General features: G+C 37.0%; 1 protein-coding gene across 2 annotated transcripts in view; it reads left to right on the top strand.

Moving 5' to 3' along the window:
• Positions 1–19,211, top strand: part of ZNF280C (zinc finger protein 280C) — a 56,284-nt gene extending 37,073 nt beyond the window's left edge. The window contains exons 14-20 of one of the 2 annotated variants that reach the window (XM_007180969.2): positions 3,895–4,026; positions 8,233–8,525; positions 8,996–9,136; positions 13,476–13,538; positions 16,903–17,021; positions 17,436–17,472; positions 18,129–19,211. In XM_007180969.2, coding sequence (XP_007181031.2) covers positions 3,895–4,026; positions 8,233–8,525; positions 8,996–9,136; positions 13,476–13,538; positions 16,903–17,021; positions 17,436–17,472; positions 18,129–18,483 — 1,140 coding nt within the window. In that variant the 3' untranslated portion in view covers positions 18,484–19,211. Of the gene's footprint in view, positions 1–3,894; positions 4,027–8,232; positions 8,526–8,995; positions 9,137–13,475; positions 13,539–16,902; positions 17,022–17,435; positions 17,473–17,597 lie in introns of both variants that reach the window. The other variant, XM_057539017.1, reaches the window with a different exon arrangement.
• The last annotated feature ends 1,716 nt before the right edge of the window (positions 19,212–20,927 follow it).

The raw sequence follows: 20,927 nt of genomic DNA, 5'->3' as shown, positions 1-20,927 counted from the left end.
GTTAGTTGCTGGGGGATTGATAAGCATATCCTATGCAGCTCCACTGGGAGAGGGCACTTGGAGACTGGCGCCAGTATCCTCCAGACTTCACCCGATGCACTTGTTTCCTTTATTAATCCTGTTCTGTATCCTGTCACTGTAATAAATCATAGCTGTGAGTATAACAGCTTTTAAGCCCTATAAGTCCTTCTATTGAATCATCAAACCGGGGAGTAGTCTTGGGACTACTGACACACCATGGGTGCCCAATTTTTTTGTAAGTTTGGAGTACCTAAGAGGTAGGCAGTCAGCAATCAATAGAGGAAAGACTCTATCAATAAGAAGCGTCGTCAGGCATCCTTCAAAGTATTTCAGTTTGTATGTAATTGTTCACAAAAGACTCAAGCCATAGCTGAGCAAGATTATAAGCTTGTAATTGAGATGATATTAGGGCAATTTTAGACCATAAGAATTGTTGAGTCTGTGGCTCATTTTATTCTTTTTAAAGACTTTGGTTGTAACCTTTTCCTTAAAAGAATAGATTATTATGTATTGAGTGATTTCAGAGCTAACAATGTAGTTTGTACAACTTTTAAGAAAGGATGAAGGATTTCAGATGTGTTAAATAGCCTCATTAGATCTTTATAGTAATAACAAGCAGTTAACATATACTAATCACTTGCTGTATGACAGCCACTAGTGCTTTTACTTGCATTATCTTGTCTGATCCTTACAACCACTCTACAAAGCAGGTATGCAGTCGTTTCCATTTCATAGATAAGGAAACAAAGCTTTATAGAAAGTAAGTAAGTTACCTTGCCCAGTGTCACATTCTCTAATAGTTGGCAGAGCCAAAAATTGACCTAGGGCCCAAGCTTTTACCACAGAGTCATTCTTCACTGACATTAGGTCTAAAGGCAGATATTACAAAGAGTCAGAATTAGCCTTGAAAACCCTCAAATCACCCAAAAGATATAGTATCCTTGTCAAAAAGTTCAACACAATTTTTTTCTCTACCCTTGGAATAGGTCACCATTTTTTTGGTTGAACATGTTATTTAAAAAGCGTACTGGGGGCTTCCCTGGTGGCACAGTGGTTGAGAATCTGCCTGCCAACGCAGGGGACATGGGTTCGAGCCCTAGTCTGGGAAGATCCCACATGCCGCGGAGCAATTAGGCCCATGAGCCACAACTACTGAGCCTGCGCGTCTGGAGCCTGTGCTCCGCAACAAGAGAGGCCGCAATAGTGAGAGGCCCGCGCACCGCAATGAATAGTGGCCCCCGCTTGCCGCAACTAGAGAAAGCCCTCGCACAGAAACGAAGACCAAACATAGCCAAAAATAAATAAATAAATAAAATTAAAAAATTAAAATAAAAAACGTACTGTATTATTCTCAGCACATCACAGGTATACATGCATAAGAGAGATATGAAAGACTTGAGTCCATCTAAGGGAACAGTAGGTCAATGTCCCCATCTCAGGGCTCTGGGCAAATAAATGCTCATTGAATGGAATGGCAGACATTTTGAACTAGTTTAATTGTGCTTGCTTCTCGTGTGCACTCTCTGTCAGTCTCTTGCTGCCTGCCTTACTGGTTATTTAACAAATATTTGCTGTTTAATATATGCCAGGGACTGTTTTACAGAAGTGAGCAAAACAAAGTTTGTGCCCTCTGGAATTTGCATTATTGTGGCAGGGGGGAGAGAGAATGAGAATGTGTATTATGTCTGAATATATCTGTATGCCAGCTGATAATAAGTACCATAGGAAGGAAATACATGAGGATAGGGAATGCCAGGGCTTAGGAGGTGAAAGAGTAGCTTCCGTTTTTTTATATGGGGTGGTCAAAGAAGCCTCTCCAGAGGAAATAAGGGATTAAGCCATGTGGCTATCTGGGAGCGAATGTTCCAGGCAGAGGGAACAGTAAGTAGGCAGTGAGGTGAGCATATATCTAGATGTTCAAGAAGCAACAAGGAGGCCAGTGTGGCTGGAGCATGGTAAACAAGTGGGAGGAAGAGTAGTAGGAAATGAGGTTGTAGCAATAGAATGCGGGGAAGATAGTATATGGCCTTGTAAGCCAGAGTCAGGATTTTGGAGTGTTATGGGAAGCCATTGGAGTGTTTAGGCATGTGAGAGATTCTTCTGGCTGCTATAGAGAGAATAGACTGTTGGGAGGGAAGAGTGGAAACGAGAAGGTAGGAGGCTATTGTGAGAGTGCGGGTGAGTGGCTTGGACTGATCTGGTGGCAGTGGTCGGAGGTGATGACAAGTGGAAAGATTATGCTTTTGAAGGTAGAGCTAAAAGGTTTTATCAGTGGGGTGTGAGAGAAAGAGTTAAGAGTGACCAAGTTCTTCCGTCCTGAGCAGCTGCAAGAATGATGTTCCCATCTATTGAGATATTGGGAAGATTAGGGAAGGAACAGATTTTTTTTCAGGGTGGATGGGGGAAAATCTAGAGTTTAATTTTGTCCATGTTGATTTGAAGTGCATGTTAGATATCAAGTAGTGATGTTGAGTAGGCAGTTGGATGAATACTATTTAAAGTCATGAAACTGGATGAGATACAGGTACAGGTAGAGAAAAGATTTCTGGGAACTATATCTGGGGAGCTTTCTGTCATGTTACCTTGCTGTCGGCTTCTTGACTGAGTTTTTTTTTCCCCCCTCTTCCCCTCTCTTGAGTACATATAGGTGAATCTGTTTATGTTGGCTGTACCTATGATATGATCCAATTAACCATACTTCTTAAGATGAAAGTAAAATAGTAATACAAGTACATTATATTTACCTATTGCTTTGAACTTTGTAAGGAATTTTTATGTATCAAATGCCTGCTGTGCACCAGTAATGGCTAGGTACTTTAACGTATGTTACTTCATTTGATTTTTCCTAAATGTTTATTTATGTTTTAAATGCAAATAGTGATGAACCTGTGGAGATACAGCTTTAGAGAAAACATTTTTATATTTGTACGTTGTTCCAAATTTACAGATGAATGTACAATACATATTTTAATTGATGACAGCATATACAAAAAAACTGCAGTTGCTAATATGTAGTAGAAAGAACACTAACTAGCTGTGAGCAAGTGCCTTACATCTCTCTTCGGTCCTGTTTCCTATTGGTAAGGTAATAATATGACCAGGTTTCAGAAGGAACGTAGTCAAGGGGTTCTCAAATAGTAAATTCAGATCAGTTGTTCTGATTTATGCTTCTGTAACCATGCCGTCCAATATCAGTCACTAGCCACGTGCATCTATTTAAATTTAAATTAATTTAAAATTAAAATTAAATAAAATTTAAAAAATCGATTTCTCTGTTGCACTTGCCACATTTCAAGAACTCAATAACCACATGTGGCAGTGGATACCATATCAGACAGTGCAGTATAGCACATTATCATCACTGTTGAAAGTTCTGTTGGACAAACACTGACATATACAACCATTTCTATAACATAACTTTCTTGGGAGTGTCTGGTTAAATTTGTTTGGTTTTAGAAAGTTCAGTTTACCAACTTGTGAAACAAATGGAAGTAACAAAAATTATTTGATCTTTCCAAGAATAAAAATATAATATAGCTCATTTTCATGGTATCATATATTTGAATAGTTTATACTTCAAATTAATAATTAGATAAACTCACACTACAAATAGTATAGGACTTGTCCCATTGTAATCTAATTGATATAATTATCATATTGATTGCCTGTATGATAACAAATACTTTTGAAACTCAAATACTAATGCAAGAAGTACTTGTAAAAAATGAAATATTTTGGAATTATTTATGATAGGATGTGGTAAAATTCTGGTTTTAAAATTCTTTAGCTATTAGAATTAGCAATTTCAGGTCTCGGGATTTGTGGTGGTAGAAATTATTTTCTAATATTATTTCTAATATTTATTGTAAACAGAAGAAAGGAGTTTATCGTTGTACAAAATGCAGACTACAATTTTTGACCTACAAAGAGAAACTGGATCACAAGACCCAGCATCGGACATTTATAAAGCCTAAAGAGCTAGAAGGATTGCCTCCTGGTACAAAAGTGAGTTTTAAATATGTTGTATTTTAACATTGTATGATAATAGAAATAAACCCCTGCCTGTTTTTATCTATTCAATATAATATTAAAAATTGACTTCTGGTTGTCATTAAAATTTTAATTTTAGGTTTTATCATTCTTATGCTTGGAAAGAAAATTTTTTATCCATTGTTTTTTGATTTGATTGAAATGTGCTATATTGGAGCATATTCCTTTGCAGTGAGTGCAACTATATTAACTGTAGACTGAGTCATTGTGTTGTTTCAATATTCTTTTTTTTTTAATAAATTTATTTATTTATTTTTGGCTGTGTTGGGTCTTCGTTTCTGTGCGAGGGCTTTCTCCAGTTGCAGCGAGCGGGGGCCACTCTTCATTGCGTTGCGTGGGCCTCTTACCATTGCGGCCTCTCCAGTTGCAGAGCACAGGCTCCAGACGCGCAGGCTCAATAGTTGTGGCTCACGGGCTTAGTTGCTCCGCGGCATGTGGGATCTTCCCAGACCAGGGCTCGAACTCGTGTCCCCTGCATTGGCAGGCAGATTCTCAACCACTGTGCCACCAGGGAAGCCCTGTTTCAATATTCTATAGTCTGGGGACTTGCCTGGTGGCGCAGTGGTTAAGAATCCGCCTGCCAATGCAGGGGACACGAGTTCGAGCCCTGGTCTGGGAAGATCCCACATGCTGCGGAGCAGCTAAGCCTATGCGCCACAGCTACTGACCCCACGCTCTAGAGCCCGTGAGCCACAATTACTGAAGCCCACACACCTATGAGCCCGTGCTCCACAACAAGGGAAGCCACTGCGATGAGAAGCCCACGCACCGCAACGAAGAGTAGCCCCCGCTCGCCGCAACTAGTGAAAGCCCGCACAGCAGCAAAGACCCAACGCAGCAAAAAAAAAAAATTAATTAATTATTTTAAAAAACCTTAACTTTAAAAAAAAAATATTCTGTAGTCTGTTTTTGAGCTTTTCCAGTTGGCAGCGTACATGTCTGCTTCATCTGGTGAGGAATCATGTTTAATTTATCTTTGTGTCTCCAACATCTGTCATAATGCCTTGAATGCCGTAGTTTGTTGAAGTTGGTATTACTGAGTCTACTCTTAGAGAAGCAAATTCTCTTGATTAGCATTGCAGTGTTAAGTGAGCAAACACACATCTGACTACAAATTTCATTTTCCCTCTGCCTTATGTACATCTGTTTTCTTTGACTTCTTTTATGTAAAGTCAGCTTTTGACTATTTGCTCCAGTAGAGGGATGCACAATCCAAAGTGAAATAATTCCCAAGCATTCAGTACTTATATTTGAGTACTAAACTTTGATGTGAGTATGTCTGCTATTTGAGTTCATTAAAATAATGTAAAGCAATGCTCTGAAGCTCTAGAGGGAGAGAAGCTATCCAGTATCCTTCCCTGTAGTCCATTCATTCCATGCTGGAACAAGACACGCAGAATACTAACATAAGCAGTGCAATCCTCTCTCGTATCTTCCCTTATTAATAATAATAGTAATAATTAGTATACTATAATTATGATATTATTAATAAATGATACTAAATGTCTTGTTAGCACTTCAGAATTAAGCTTTCCATGTGCTTTTTCATACATTCTATTATTTAATCCCTGTAGCAAACCAGTGAGGTAGAGAAGGCAGGTATTATTCCCATATTACAGATGAGGCTTAGAGAGGATAAGTTACTTACTCAGGGTCACATGGCTAGGAAGAGGTAGTAGTGAAATTTAACCTCAGGTCTTTTGACTCCTAGTTCAGTGCTTTTTGTATGATACCAAATATATAGGTGACTGTTTTTCATTATCAACCAATGGGTATAATCAGACATTTCTTTTTCTGAATATTAAATGAGAAATTTTATATTAGTTCCCTCTAAGAAAATTCTGAATATTATTAAATTCTCCATGCTGTATGATGAATTGATGTAACCTCCACAGTAGTAACCTTTGCCCGAAGAACCCCCAGAGAGAGAAGGTCACATTTACTGGAGATCTGGTTTTTTTGGGGGGGTGCATTGTTGTTTTTAATTGAGGTATAGTTGATGTACAATATTATATAAGTTTCAGGTGTTAACAGTGATTCTGGAGATCTGTCTTATAGTTACCAAAGAGTAATGCATGCCTTTCCAGAGTTATTTCAGGATTTGAGATTTAAATTTTGACCTCTATATTTGCCAAAGCTGTTTAGTTATATCAGAGCATAAAATAGCCATGGAATGTGCTCTTTTGACCCATTACTATCTGTGTTAACATATAAATGCTATCAATACAAAACTAGTATTACAACAGTAAATAAATACTGAGGTAAATTTCATTTAATTGGTATGACCATTTAGAATAAATGCGAGACTTACCTGATTGTAGTTTATACTCTGATGTTTAACTTTTTGTATTGCAGTGGTTTTTTTTTTGGTAACAGCTTTATTGACATGTAATTCATATACCATATGATTCACCCATTTAAAGTATACAATTCAGTGGTTTTTAGCATATTCACAGAGTTGTGAAAACATCACTACAATCTATTTTAGAACATTTTATCACCCCCTAAAGAGACCCCATATCCATTAGTAGTCACTCCCAATTTCCCCTCCACCAGCAACAGGCAAACTTTAATCTGTTTTCCATCCCTGTTGGTTTTCCTATTCTGGACATTTCATACAAATGGAATCATACAATACGGGTCTTTTATGACTGGTTTCTTTCACTTAGCATAATGTTTCTGAGGTTCATCCATATTGTAGCTTGTATCAGTACTTCGTTCCTTTTTAAGGCTGTATTAGTACTTGTGTATCAGTACTTTATTTTTTTTTTTTTTTTTTTTTTTTAAATCCATTACTTTTATAGCTACTTTATTTATTTCTTTTTTATTTTTGGCTGTGTTGGGTCTTCAGTTCGTGCGAGGGCTTTCTCTAGTTACAGCAAGTGGGGGCCACTCTTCATCGCGGTACGGGGACCGCTCTTCATCGCGGTGCGCGGGCCTTTCACTATCGCGGCCCCTCCCGTTGCGGGGCACAGGCTCCAGACGCGCAGGCTCAGTAGTTGTGGCTCACGGGCCCAGCTGCTCCGTGGCATGTGGGATCTTCCCAGACCAGGGCTTGAACCCGTGTCCCCTGCATTAGCAGGCAGATTCTCAACCACTGCGCCACCAGGGAAGCCCAGTACTTTATTTTTTATGGCTGAATATTATTCCATTGTATGGATATACCATATTTTATTTATTCACTCATAAGTTGATGAGCATTTGGGTTGTTTCCACTTTTTGGCTGTAATGAATAATGCTCTCATGAAAATTCATGTACAACTTTTTGTGTGTACATTTCTCTCGAGTAGAATTGCTAGGAGTGGAACACCTAGGATTATATAATAATTCTTACATTTAACATTTTGAAGAACTGCCAAACTGTTTTCCAAAGCTACTGCACCACTGTACGTTCCCACCAGCAATATATGAGGGCTGCAGTTTCTCCACATCCTGTCAGCACGTGCTGCTACCTGTCTTTTTCATTATAGTCATTTAGTTGGTCTGAGGTGATACATTACTGGAGTTTTGATTTGCATTTCCTTAATGACTAATGATGTTGAGCATCTTTTCATGTGCTTATTTCATGTGTATATCTTCTTTGAAGAAATTCTATTCAGATCATTTGCCCATTTGTTAATTGGGTTATTTGTCTTTTTATTGAGTTGTAAGAGTTCTTTATATATTCTGTATACAAGTCCCTTATTAGAGATATGATTTGCAAATATTTTCTCTCATTCTGTGGTTATTTTTTAACTTTCTTAATAGTGTCCTTCAAAGCACAAAAGTTTTAATTTTTACCAAGTCCATTTATCTATTCTTTCTTTGGTTGCTTGTGCTTTCAGTATCATATTTAAGAAATCATTGCCTAACCCAAGGTCATGAAGATTTACTCCTATGTTTTCTTCTAAGAGTTTTAGAGTTTTAGCTCTTACCGTCTGGTCTTTGATACATTTTGAGTTAATTTTTGTATTTAGTATGAGGTAGGGGTCCAAATTCATTCTTTTGCATGTAGATATCCAGTTGTCCCAGCAGCATTTGTTGATAATACTGTTGTTTCCCTCACTGAATTGTTTTGGCATCCTTGTCAAAAACCAGTTATGGCCTGCATAATGTGTGATCTTTTTAATATTAATGTGATGCTTAATTTTCTAAAAATGTATATTGCCTTCATTTTTATAGGTTACTATTCGAGCTTCAGTTGGACCTCCTCATTCAGGGTCATCAACTACATCTTCCAAGGATACTCCAAGCACTTCTCTTCAGGTCTCACCTCCAAGGTCTACAAGTACAACTGCTGAAAATCCTACAAGAGCTAATGAAAGTAAATATAAGACAAGAAAGCCTTGTGCAGCTACGTCCACTGCAAGTAAGCAAGGTAGAGGTGCATTTGAATATAAAGCAAAAACCTATTACAAGCAAAAGCAAGAGCGCAACAGGAAGAATAAAATCAGCATAGCTTTGAAGAACTTAAGGTAATATCTTTTATTCCTGATATACAATCCTAATTTAATATTAAATATTAAAGGTTATTTTAATATAGCTTAGCATATCACTAGATATGCACATTTACATGATAATCACTTATCTGGCGTGAAGGCCAAGAAGATAATAAAAAGGTACTTTTTACAACTGCTGAACAGAACTTGAATTACTGAGTTTATTGTATAATTGTCATCTTTTACACTAATCTTATATTTTATGCTTATATCTTGTGATAGTTGGATTGTTAACGTGATCCTTTTTATTCCAAGGAAACATTAACTGGTATTAGACTTTTTTACTTATTCTAGCCTGTTGTTTCCAAGCAGATTTTCAAATTATAAGTCTCTATTTAAAGATTTAATTTAAACACCTTGGCTTCAATTAATAAAACATTAATAAGGCTTTACCTTATTTTTTTGTTTTACAATATATTTTTATCATTTTTTTCTGTCTCCATAAGGTGTCTTCAGGGAGTTCACAAGTGCATTGAGTGTCGTTCCGGAATAAAAGATTTTGCAAGCCACTTTTCAATGTATATGCACTGTAATTTTTGCAGATACAAAACAAACTGTAACAAAGCCTTTGTAAATCATATGGTGAGGTGAGTTAAACATGTACACTGCCAGTCAAAACTGCCATTCAAGATATTTGGTTTTTGAAAACAAAGCCAGTTTGTCACATCAAGGATCTAAAAAGATCTAGCAACAGGGAACTTCTAGGATATTACCCAATACTGTTTTCCAGCATAATAACTCATGAAATTAGTGGAACAAAAATTTCAAGAACAGTTAGACTAATGAAATTAGAATAGGTTTGTTAGGGAAATTATTTTTTGAAGTCTTTCAAAAAGTGGTCCATAAAATTTTAAATGTTTCCAAAATATTTATCAAATAAATACATGTAACCACGTGAGTGTTATGCACTTCAAAGCAGTCAACTTTTAGAGACTTCAGCTTTGTCAGAGACGCCAGGAACGTCATCAGTGCTCACATGCTCGCTCTCTCGCGCTCGCTCTCTCTCTCATCCATCTGTCTGTCCATTTGTCTTTCAAGCCATCTATCTTTGCATTCATTTGATGAATGTGAAATGAGGGAGTACAGGGATATTCCGGTCATGACGCTACTGTTGGAATTTCTTTTCATATATCAATTCTGTTTACATTATTTGAGCACCTACCATGTACTCTATTGCTAGAGAAAGACTTCAGAGCCCACATTACTTTCATTTGAACCTCATTGGTACTTTATGCCTCTGGGATAGATTTTTTTTAATAGACAAAAATTATTCAGATATAAATATACTAAGTTGATTATTCAGATTGAGGTAGTTCCATTTATTTTCAGTCAGAAATAAGGTATAACCAATAAAAGTGGTTTTCTTGCAAATCATAACAAGACCTCTACATTACTTTATGGTCATAGTTAACTACCACTTTCAAGGATTTGCCCACATTTTTTAATGCCTTCAGAACTTAGCTCTCAGTTGTTTTTTTTTTTCCCCTTGATGATCAGCCTGTCATCATGTTGCCTTAACTTCTTTAATGCCAGCACTTCACATCCACCTCTGAGGTGTTGTACCCCCTTCTTTACCACCATCCAATTTTACCTCATCATATACAATATTCATTCGTTTTGAAATCTCATTACCCCAGGACTTTCAGTCTTGACCCCTCTTTCCAGTCCAGCATCACCAATCCAATCGTATAGTCAGCTTCACCCTCAAGTTCATCTGTTTTGAATGTTGCTTTGTTTTTTGTTCTAGAATCCTTTACATCTTCAATCATGCTTAACCTTGCTATCCTTGACTCTCTTATCCTTTTTGATATTCCTCTATGCTCAATAGACCACCAAACTGTGCTTGATTCAGTCAGCTCTGAATTCCTGATCTTTAATTTTAATGTGGTCCTGTCTTTTTAAAAATACCTCTTTGTTTTTATCTACCACATGTTTAAATCCTTTTCAGTACTTTCAAGATTTTATTCTAGTCTCAGTTGTTAACCTTGCCTACTAGTTACTCAGAGGTCATCCTTTTCATTTTTCCCAAGGTTGACCTCTTTCTACCTCGTTTTTTTTTCCTTCATCCAGACATTAATCTCAGAAAAAGATATGTCCTCTTTTTCAAAGTTAATCCTGCCCCTCATCTCCTCCATTTCCTCCATAATCTTATGCACCTTCATTTCATCTTTTTCTCTCTACCACATTCCTTCTGCCTGCAAATACTTTCAGGTATTTTTTTTTTTTTAGGATGAGGGAGATTTGCCTTTACTTTGCATATTTTCTTATCTTCCTTTTACTGTCAACATTTGTAAAGAGTATTCTTTACTATCTTGTTTGTCATTTCTTTACCCTTTGTAATTTGAGTATCACCCCCATCTATCAGTTCAAGCTGCCCCTTTGAAGGTTATCAGTCATGTCCTAATCACTCAGTGTACTCACTGCTTTTCATTCTTACTCCTCCATGACTTCTTTAGAGTATTTGATACTTTCGATCACTCACTTTTGAAACTCTTCTCAACTTCTCTTAAACTATTACCACCATTTTTTTCTTGTTTGCTACTCCTCTGTTTCATTACCTTTTCTTTCTTCAGCTCTTCTTGCCTCTTTACGTTTCTTTTCTTGGTACTTCAACCACTCTCAGAGTTTTATCTTTTACCTTTCAACTGTAAATCCTCCAATTTCAATGCTGAGTTTTCCTGAGATCCAACTCTTCATCTCTAACTATTTGATAGATATTTTCACCTTTAACTCACTGGCATTTATATAGGACACAAATAAGTCAAACATTTTTGTCTGTCTGGGATTCAAACTCTTATCACCCCAATACCCTTTAAGCTCAGTCTGTCTCCATGCATTATTTCCATAAATGTGGAGCATCACCTGGAAATAATACACTTTAAGTTTCTGAAGCCTGTGGAGTTCTCTTGATCTGCCACCATTCATCATGGCTTCCTGAAAGTCCATCTTCTGTAATTTACCACTCTGCCTCACAACTACTGCAGTGGTTCTGCACCCATACCTCAGTTGTTCCAAACCAGACCACAGCCACCCTCTCTCTCAGTATACTGCTGGGGAGAATGCTGGTCTCTTATTCTGTGCCAAACACATGGCTGTCCCAATGGGGCTTTAATTCTGCCCCTAATTTCCAAGAGATTAAATTGGAAATTATCTTTGGTGTTTCTTAAACCCATGGATCATTCTGTCCTCTCCTTTCCCATTTTCCATAGGCTCCTCAACTGTCCTGTAGGACCTCTAACCCCATTCTATCCCAAAATATTCCCAATTGGCTCCAGGCTTCCTTCATAGCCTTTTTCTAATTTCCAGTTAGCCCCAACCCTGCACTGCATTGTCGTCATGCACACTGATTGCTTACTCATCGTCAGCCTCATGTAGAACTGAAACCTTCCACTTCTGCTCTTCTAAGGGCCTTGAAGCTCTCTCTGTGTTTCCCCTACTTCATTGGTGCCTTGCTTCCCTGGTTGCCTCAAGTACCTCCCCGTTAATTGGATACCCTCACTCCGACCCATGTGGACTTTTGTTATAGGATTAAGCTCTGTACATACAGAAGCTTCATTTTTCTCAGAGGTTGAGTATCTTTATTCTCAGCCCATACCAACTCTGTAATCATAGAGAAGTCAAGCCTCCCAGATTAATTAATCTTCCCCAGTGTATAGTTTGTCCCATATTCAATATCTAAAGTGACTTTTCCTTATTATTTGGAGTGCCCTTCTCCTTCCCTTTCATTTTACCTTCTGTGAAGTATCTGATCACCACAGCCACTCGTAGGAATCAGTTGTTTCTTTGAGTTCTGTACTACTCAGCTCTCAGCTATTCTGCCTCATATTAAATATGTGTCTATGTCTTACCTACTTGAGAGAGCAGTTCTTTGTATTCACCATAGCACCTATCCTGAGGATTTTTTCTTGGGATTATAGGTAGCCATTCTTTGCCCATGTATACATGGTATGCTGATGATAGTTACTGTGTGTCTAAGGGTAACCATTGACTTGATGTGTTGTCTGGTTTGGGTCTGTCAGTGCAAGCTAGGGCTAGTACTTTTCAAACTTTATCTTGCGTAAGAATCGTCTGAAAAAACTTGTTGAAACTGATTTCTGGGCTCCACCACCAGAGATTAATTCAGTAGGTCTGGAGTGGGAGCTGAGACTTTGTATTCCTAATAAGCTCCCAGGTGATACGGATGCTGCTGGTCTATGGACCACAGTTTGAGTAATACTGTGCTACACTAATCCCAGCTAATTCTGCCTGACTTTCTAATACAGGAAAGCTTTCCCTATCAGTTTAAAAGGGGGTATAAAAGCTGTTAGCATTGGCTGCAAAATTTGGTTAGTGGTTTTCTGTTCTGTGCGTAGAGAAAGTATTGTTTTAACTCATGACCTCTGCTTTTAATTCGCGTTCTTTAAAAGCTCTCCTAGTAATTGCAAAAGATTCTTTAAATGTTTCATTTTACTGATGGAAAGTAATGTCATTTAGCCCAAGAAACATTTACTTCCAGGATCATTCAGATTGGTCCCCTGGGCTAAGTATATCAAGATTAGAAAGTAATAATTATTATTCATAACAATTTATATTACAGCAAAATACATTATTAGCCAATACCTTTTAAGTTGTTCTCAACTCTTAACAGTTGAAAAAATTAATTTGATGCTCTTTGCATTTTTAACTCTAAAGGTTTTTTTTTTAATAATGGTGAGGTATGATCATTTAAGAATATTCTCAGGGAAATATGTTGTTCGAAAACACACAGGGAAAATGAAACGTAAGATAAAAATCTTGAATTAAACAGAGATGCTAATAGAGCTTTATAATTTAAATCATGGTCTTTTATTCAAAACTAAGAAACTAAGCATAGGCTTGAAAACTGGTCATAAAATTAATTAATGGCTTATTGTATAATAAAATCTCATTTGTCTTTTGTCTCTCCAGCTCTCATAGCGACCAGCCAACTAAACGGTTTTATATTTTTAAGAAGCATTCTGGAACTCTCAGGTAACTACTCAACCTTTTTTCATTCTCTCTATTGAAAAATTATAGTAGCTTTTTAACCTGATGCTGGAGTGCCTAGTTTGGAAAATGAAATGATTGCTACTAGACATAATAGAGTTCTGTACTTTATATCCTTAGCTCAAAGAGGGGGTTGCCTATATTCTCTAGCTAAACTTGTTTCAGTGATGTCAGGCATTAAGGTGAAACTTCCATGAATTTGCATTATAAAATTAAAAAAATAAGGCTCTCCAGCAATATTTGAAAATTTAAAAGACTTTTAAGATGCCTAGTAAAGTGACTAACACTACTTTGGTTGTGATCAATATATAGCCTTCATAATCCTTGGGGCTTTTTAATTTTTGAAATGAAAGTACACAACTTGTTTACTGTTCAGAGGAATTGTGAACATTTCTAAAGGCATTGATAATTCATTTTGGTTATACCACACACACTTAGCTCAGAATCCACTAAGCACCATTTTTTTCACATTCTTCTAATTCATTTTCACTCCATATTCCTTTGTTTAAGTTCTCATTGCTATTTGAAATACCAGTGTCAAGATCTTTGTAGCAGGAGGCTAAGACATAGACTTTAAGTTTAGCCAATACTTGTTTTGATGCTTTGGGTTAGTGGAAAAGTAGAAGAGGGGATGCTGTGTCTCAGGACCTTTGTATTTATTATTCCTTTTGCCTCATTTCCTCTTCCCCAGATATCTGCATGGGTAGCTAGCTCCCATGGTAGCTACCTTTAGGTCTCTCCTCCAATGAGTGAGCCTTTCCTGGACCGCCCCATTTAAAGTAGCATCCTTTCCCCGGGCCCCACCCCCAGCACTCCCTATCTCCCTTTCTTGTTTTGTTTTTACTTCATGGCAGCTTTTTACTGTTCAATGTATTGTACATTGTATATTTCACCCTCTTGTTTATTGTCTATATCTTCTCACTAGAATGTGTGGAGTTCAGATACTGAGCAGACATTTGCTGGGTATTGAATAGTGCCTGGCACATCATAGGCATTCCATATTGAAAGTGACATATGTGGAGTATGTGGATGATAGACAAATAGCTCATAGGCAGAGGAAAGTTTGATTCCATTTTTAAAATATATTAGTGCTATTTTTAAAATATTACTAAATTCAAGGCATTAGAAGTTTCTGATAAACTATATTTAGGTATTAACCTGTACTAAAAGTTTTTATAGTAATGAAAAGGATTTGTAAAGATGAGAATTTAATTTGATTTTTACCTCACTATTGTCAAACACAGTTTTGTGTTTGGTTCTTAAATTACTGTATGACTTTAAAGATCCGAGGTGCTTTTTTCTTACCTTGGGTGGATCTCAAATTTAAACAGAAAATTGGTTATTTTCTGTATATGGGAGTTTTCATACTTGTAATTTTACAAAGCAATAAATTTTGTGGTTAATATTTTGTTAAAATGCAGTGTTCATTCTTTAACTATTTATTGTACATCTATTATGTATAACACAGTGTAGCAAGTCCTATAAAGATGACAGTGATGAAGAAGGCTTGGTACCAACCTTCAAGGAATGTACCATTTACAGTAAGGTGTGAACATAAATAACTACAGAAATTAATGCAAGGAGGTTTGTAATAAGTGCAATGAGAGTTACTGATTTCAAAAGAAAGAAAGGTTTCTACTTATAAGAAGAGGCACGGGGCATTTTAGTTGGAAGAAGTAGCATGAATAAAAAGGCAGACAGGAAAAAAGCAGAAGACATACACAATGAATGACAAGTAGTACAGTTTGAATGGAGCATGAAGTTCATGTAACATAGCATTAAGTTCAGAGTCTGGGGAAATAGTTTTGAGCTGAGATCCAGATTGCGGAATCCTTGAAAAAGGCTGGGGAACTTGGACTTAATTTTAATTTGAGGATGTTGGGAAAGCCATTGGGGTTTTGTGTAGAATCAAGGGTACTGAAAGAAGATCAGTTTGGAGGGGTATACAAGGTGAGTTGTAGCTACATGAGGCACATAGACTGGTTAAGACTGTTGCAGTAATTAACACTGATTTAATAAGATAACCTGGGTTAAGGTGGCGAGGTGGTGTAATGTCACATTTAAGAATATGGGCTCTGAAAGGGAACCCTCTTGCACTGTTGGTGGGAATGTAAATTGATACAGCCACTGTGGAGAACAGTATGAAGGCTCCTTAAAAAACTAAAAATAGAACTACCATATGACCCAGCAATCCCACTACTGGGCATATACCCTGAGAAAACCATAATTCAAAAAGAGACAGCTCCAGACTTTTTCCCAGACTCCCTCCCGGCTACCTGTGGTGCACTAGCCCCTTCAGGCTGTGTTCACGCCGCCAACCCCAGTCCTCTCCCTGGGATCCAACCGAAGCTGGAGCCTCAGCTCCCAGCCCCGCCCGCCCCGGCGGCTGAGCAGACAAGCCTCTCCGGCTGGTGAGTGCTGCTCGGCACCCATCCTCTGTGCGGGAATCTCTCCGCTTTGCCCTCCGCACCCCTGGGGCTGCGCTCTCCTCCGTGGCTCCGAAGCTCCCCCCTCCGCCACCCGCAGTCTCCGCCCGCGAAGGGGCTCCTAGTGTGTGGAAACCTTTCCTCCTTCACAGCTCCTTCCCACTGGTGCAGGTCCCGTCCCTATTCTTTTGTTTCTGTTTTTTCTTTTTTCTTTTGCCCTACCCAAGTACGGGGGGAGTTTCTTGCCTTTTGGCAGGTCTGAGGTCTTCTGCCAGCGTTCAGTAGGTGTTCTGTAGGAGTTGTTCCACGTGTAGATGTATTTCTGATGTATTTGTGGGGAGAAAGGTGATCTCCACCTCTTACTCTTCCACCATCTTGAAGCTCCCTGCATGATTTATTTTTAAGGCCTCCTTTCTTTTCTGATTTTATCATCAATTAAATAGGACATTAGATTGTAGGCTTCACAGAGTGTATCCTTTTTTGTTCACTCTTGTATCCATAAGACCTAGTAGTACAGAGTATGTAACGAAGGTTCTCAGAAAATGTGTATTGAATGGATGAATATTGTAGCCTTGCTTTGCAGATGGGCAAAGGCATGGAAAGATTGTACCTTGCACAAGTTATATAAGTTAGTGGAGTCATGACTGGGCTTTCGTTCTCTTCACTCATATCTTTTGGAAACCGGCATGAGAGGGAACAGCTTATAGAGCACTAAATGCTAGCATAATTTAGACATGGCTATGCCATTTTCTAGAGACATGGTTATACCATTTCATATATATCGGGCTTATATAACAAAATTTGCAAATGGTGATCATGACACATAAAAAACAAATCAAGTTATTACATGGAAAACTAATGCTTGAACTTGTATATGGATTTTCATAAAAGGTAAAAACCTTTCTGTCTTCTTTTTTTCATAGGGGCATTACTCTGGTGTGCCTTAAATGTAATTTCCTAACTGATTCTTCTGGTTTAGATCTTATGGCTAAACACTTAAGTCAACGTAAAACTCATACTTGCCAAGTTATAGTAGAGAATGGTACGTATATAATTGTGTTACTTTGGATTTCTGATACTTATTCCAGTGTTTTTGATCAGCCACAATACGGCTCTTACATATTGAAATGATAGTTTCATTCCTCATATATTCTTTAAAAAAATTTTTTATTGAAGTATAGTTGATTTACAATGTTGTGTTAGTCTCTAGTGTACAGCAAAGTGATTCAGTTATACACATATACATAGATTCTTTTTCAGATTCTTTTCCACTATAGTTTATTACAAGATATTGAATATAGTTCCCTGTGCTATACAGTAGGACCTTGTTGTTTATCTGTTTTATATATAGTAGTTTGTATCTGCTAATCCCAAACTCCTAATTTATTCCTTCCCCCCTTTCCCCTTTTCATTCCTCATATAGTCTATTTTAAATGTAAAACTCTTCTAATTTCAGTTCCTGGAAGTATCTCAGCTTCTGGACCCACTTCTGCGTAAGTTTAATATTCATTCAGCGCATTTTTCTTTGATGGATTTTAGCACTGTTGCATTTTTTAAATGTATCATTAATAGAAATGAAAAATATTAAAGTATTTTGTTTTTGTTTTTGTTTTTAAAGCCACTTGTTGAAATAGATTCCTGCTCTATGGAGCTCGTGCAACCTGGTGCAAGACAAGTTGGAATTTCCTAAGTTCAAAGTTCTGAAGTGTTTTCTTACACAAAGGCAGTTTCCTAAGTTCAAAGTTCTGAAGTGTTTTCTCATACGAAGGCGGTTAAACAGCCAAGTTCATGATACTAGTTCTCATTATTCAGCTCTTTTCAGCTTTCAGATGGCACTAGAGTCTTATTCCACCTTATCTTTGTGTCAGGTTAACATATCTTAACATATGCTTTTCTCTCCAGTTGGCTCTCTTCAAAAATAACTTTTGTTGCTATGGTCTTTTCTTGCTTTGCTTAAAATAATTTGTGTTTTTCTCTGCTATACTTGCTTTCAGAATGTTGCATTCCAAAAGATGTGACTGTTCATCGTTTTTTGTCTGTTTTGTCTGGTTTCTTCATTAATTTCTTATAAGTCTTAAAATTTTAGGTCAGATAGTTGTCTTTTTCCTCATTCCTTGGCTGTCATTGTTCTATTTTTCATATTTTTCAGATGCAGAAGCAACACAGAAATTTCAAAAAAAGTCCAGGGTACTCCTGGTCAGTGTCCCCCTTCGATGGACACATCTGATGCCTGTTCTCTCTTTCCAAGGAATGTGAATTGTTTGACTGTGAGACCTCCTCTAGGTTGTGGCCTTAAGAAATCAGATCTTAGGGAGAGTCCGTTCCTTCATGCCTGGCCTCCCATAAGACTGATGCTAATGTGGCCAGAGATGACCTCAAGGCCCACCAAATTGAGCACAACTTCCCACTGGGGGCTTTGGTTCTTGATCTTAAGCTTATGGGTCGATTCTGACCAGGAAAAAAGCCCATCAAATCAGTGCTTCAACATCGAAGTTGAAGTTTAATCATTTTGGCTGCTGCCCTTTAATCTCTCTCTAGCATGCATGCAGTCCAAGGAATATAAAAACTGGTTATGTAGGGAACCAAGGTTACTTTCATGTTCTTGGAAAACAAATTTCTAAAACAGTTCTAAAATTAGTTATTTTTACTGTCATTTAAAGTTTTATCCAGTGTTAAACCCTAGGAGTTTTCAGCAATACTAATATTCAATTTTTTTTAAGTCTAATTTAATTTTGTTGTCTTGTTTTTATGTTGTCTTCACCAAATTTATTAACGTCCATTTTGTTATGTCCTCTTTTATTTCTTGTCTTTAAAACTTGTTTTGTGTTTGTTTTGTTTCATTAATAACTCTCCAAAAAGTCCTTACAATTCTCCAAGATTTTATGTAGCTACCTATTGGTAGCTTCTTAATTTGGTAATTGTTCAGACCCTTATCCTCTGTCTATCTTGGGACTATCATTAACATTATCTTAGTGATTGTGAGGTCAAAGACATAAAGAATTGGCAAAAAACACTTCCTACAGACCTTAAAACAAATTTTAGAGTTACATTTTCTGTACATCTAACACATAATGTCTTCTTAGCCATTAATGTAATTCCTTTGGATAAAGATAATATATCCAGAAAATATTGGGACCAAAAACTGCACTTGTTTCTTGCCCATATATATATAGATGTATATTTTTTTTTATTTGGTGTTTGTTTATTTTGGTTACATTGAATATAGATTTGCTGAACAGTTTTGATGTTATTACTTATTTTTTTAATAAAAGTTGTATTGTTAAAATGCCTCTGGAATTATTTTCTAATAAATAACTTCGAATAAAAGCTGTAGATTTTGTCATACAACTAGGAGCATTGCTTTGCTTCTTACATGGAAGCCTGATTACTTGGCCTACAGACTGAGAGCTTTATCTGTTGAATCCATCTTCTGGTTTTTCCTTCAGCACAGTTAAAAGCTCACTATGTATAGTTTACTAATTTTTAGAACTTTAAAGGGTGGCAAGAGTCCCTTTGTAATCCTAATAACCATAAAGGTGGGCAGGCTCAGAAGTTGTTTGGCTCAATCATGAGTGGTTTTTTTCCTCTTAACATTAGAACTTCTTGAATTGTACTTTGAAACTTAGTCCGTTTGGGCTGCTATAACAGAATTGGATGGCTTATAAACAATAGAAATTTATTCCTCATTGTTCTGGAGGCTGGAAGTCTATGACCAGGGTGCTGGCAGATTCATTGTCTGTTGAGGACCTGCTTCCTGGTTCTTAGACAGTCGTCTTCTCTCTGTGTCCTCACATGGTGGAAAAGGCAAGAGAGTTCTCTGTGGTCTCTTTTACAAGGGCATTAATCTCATTCATGAGGGCTCCACCCTCATGACCTAATCACCTAATGATGCCTCACCTCCAAATACCATCACATTGGGGATTAAGTTTCAGCATTTGAATTTGGCTAGGGGGAGGGGGAAACAAATATTCAGCCTATAGCAGAAACATATTGAAAGCCAATTTCAAGGACCATTTGTTATGTAGTCTACTTGTAACTCATAGTCAAAAGAGTTGAATTTATTAGTTTTAATTTTCCAGACTGATTTCTGCTGTAAATGATTTTACAAAATTTCCAAAAGTTGCTTGTTTCTTAGTAGTGGACTTGGCGATATTTCTAGTCTTTATTTCCATATCTGTCTCTAAGATGTTTTTTCATTCACCATTTATCCATTTTTTTTTACTTTTCAAAAATTGTGGTAAAAATATATAACATAAAATTTACCATTTTAACCATTTTCAGGTGAATAATTCATCAGTATTAATTGCACCAAGCTTTAAACTTTTGCCCAGAAATAACTTCTTTGTGGTTTTAACATAGGTTCTCTTTTTATATACCAATATTTTCTCTGCCTCTGTCATAGTTCACAAATACGATAAACCACATTCTTGCTATAGGAATATTTTAGGCAGGGGTGAACCTTTGTGTTCTTCCATAGGATTCTATTTCTTACAGTATATATTAGGTTCATTTTCTTAAAGTATAATGCTCTTAAAATTCTGTGTCCCGTAGCATCATTTTTTTACTTCATTTAAATAAAGCATCTCAGTCAATACTAAGCTTGCTTATTATAGGCAGTTAGTTGAGTTTTAATTAGCACCAAAATGAGTTTTAGCTTGACAGTCTGATCTCTTTACTTTCAGGCGATTCTAAATAGTCCTTTCACCTGATTTAGAAATAGCCATCTTACGCACGCATGCATCTTGGTTACAGCTGAATAAAAAGTGTGATTGGCTCAGTTTCAATCCATCACCATTATTAGAAAAATAACCTCTGAACTACAAAGACTGTTTCTTACTCTGTTTTGTCAAACTTTGCCAAAACACCTCTTTGGACCTCATTTATTTGTTTAGTAAATATTTATCGAGCACTTAACTATGTGCCTGACACTATTCTAGGTGCTGGCAAA

The sequence above is a fragment of the Balaenoptera acutorostrata genome, chromosome X (genome assembly GCF_949987535.1).
Source record: "Balaenoptera acutorostrata chromosome X, mBalAcu1.1, whole genome shotgun sequence".
Taxonomy (NCBI): Eukaryota; Metazoa; Chordata; class Mammalia; order Artiodactyla; family Balaenopteridae; genus Balaenoptera; species Balaenoptera acutorostrata.
The sequence above is the reverse complement of the archived record's forward strand: the minus strand, read 5'-3'. Positions and strand labels throughout refer to the sequence as shown.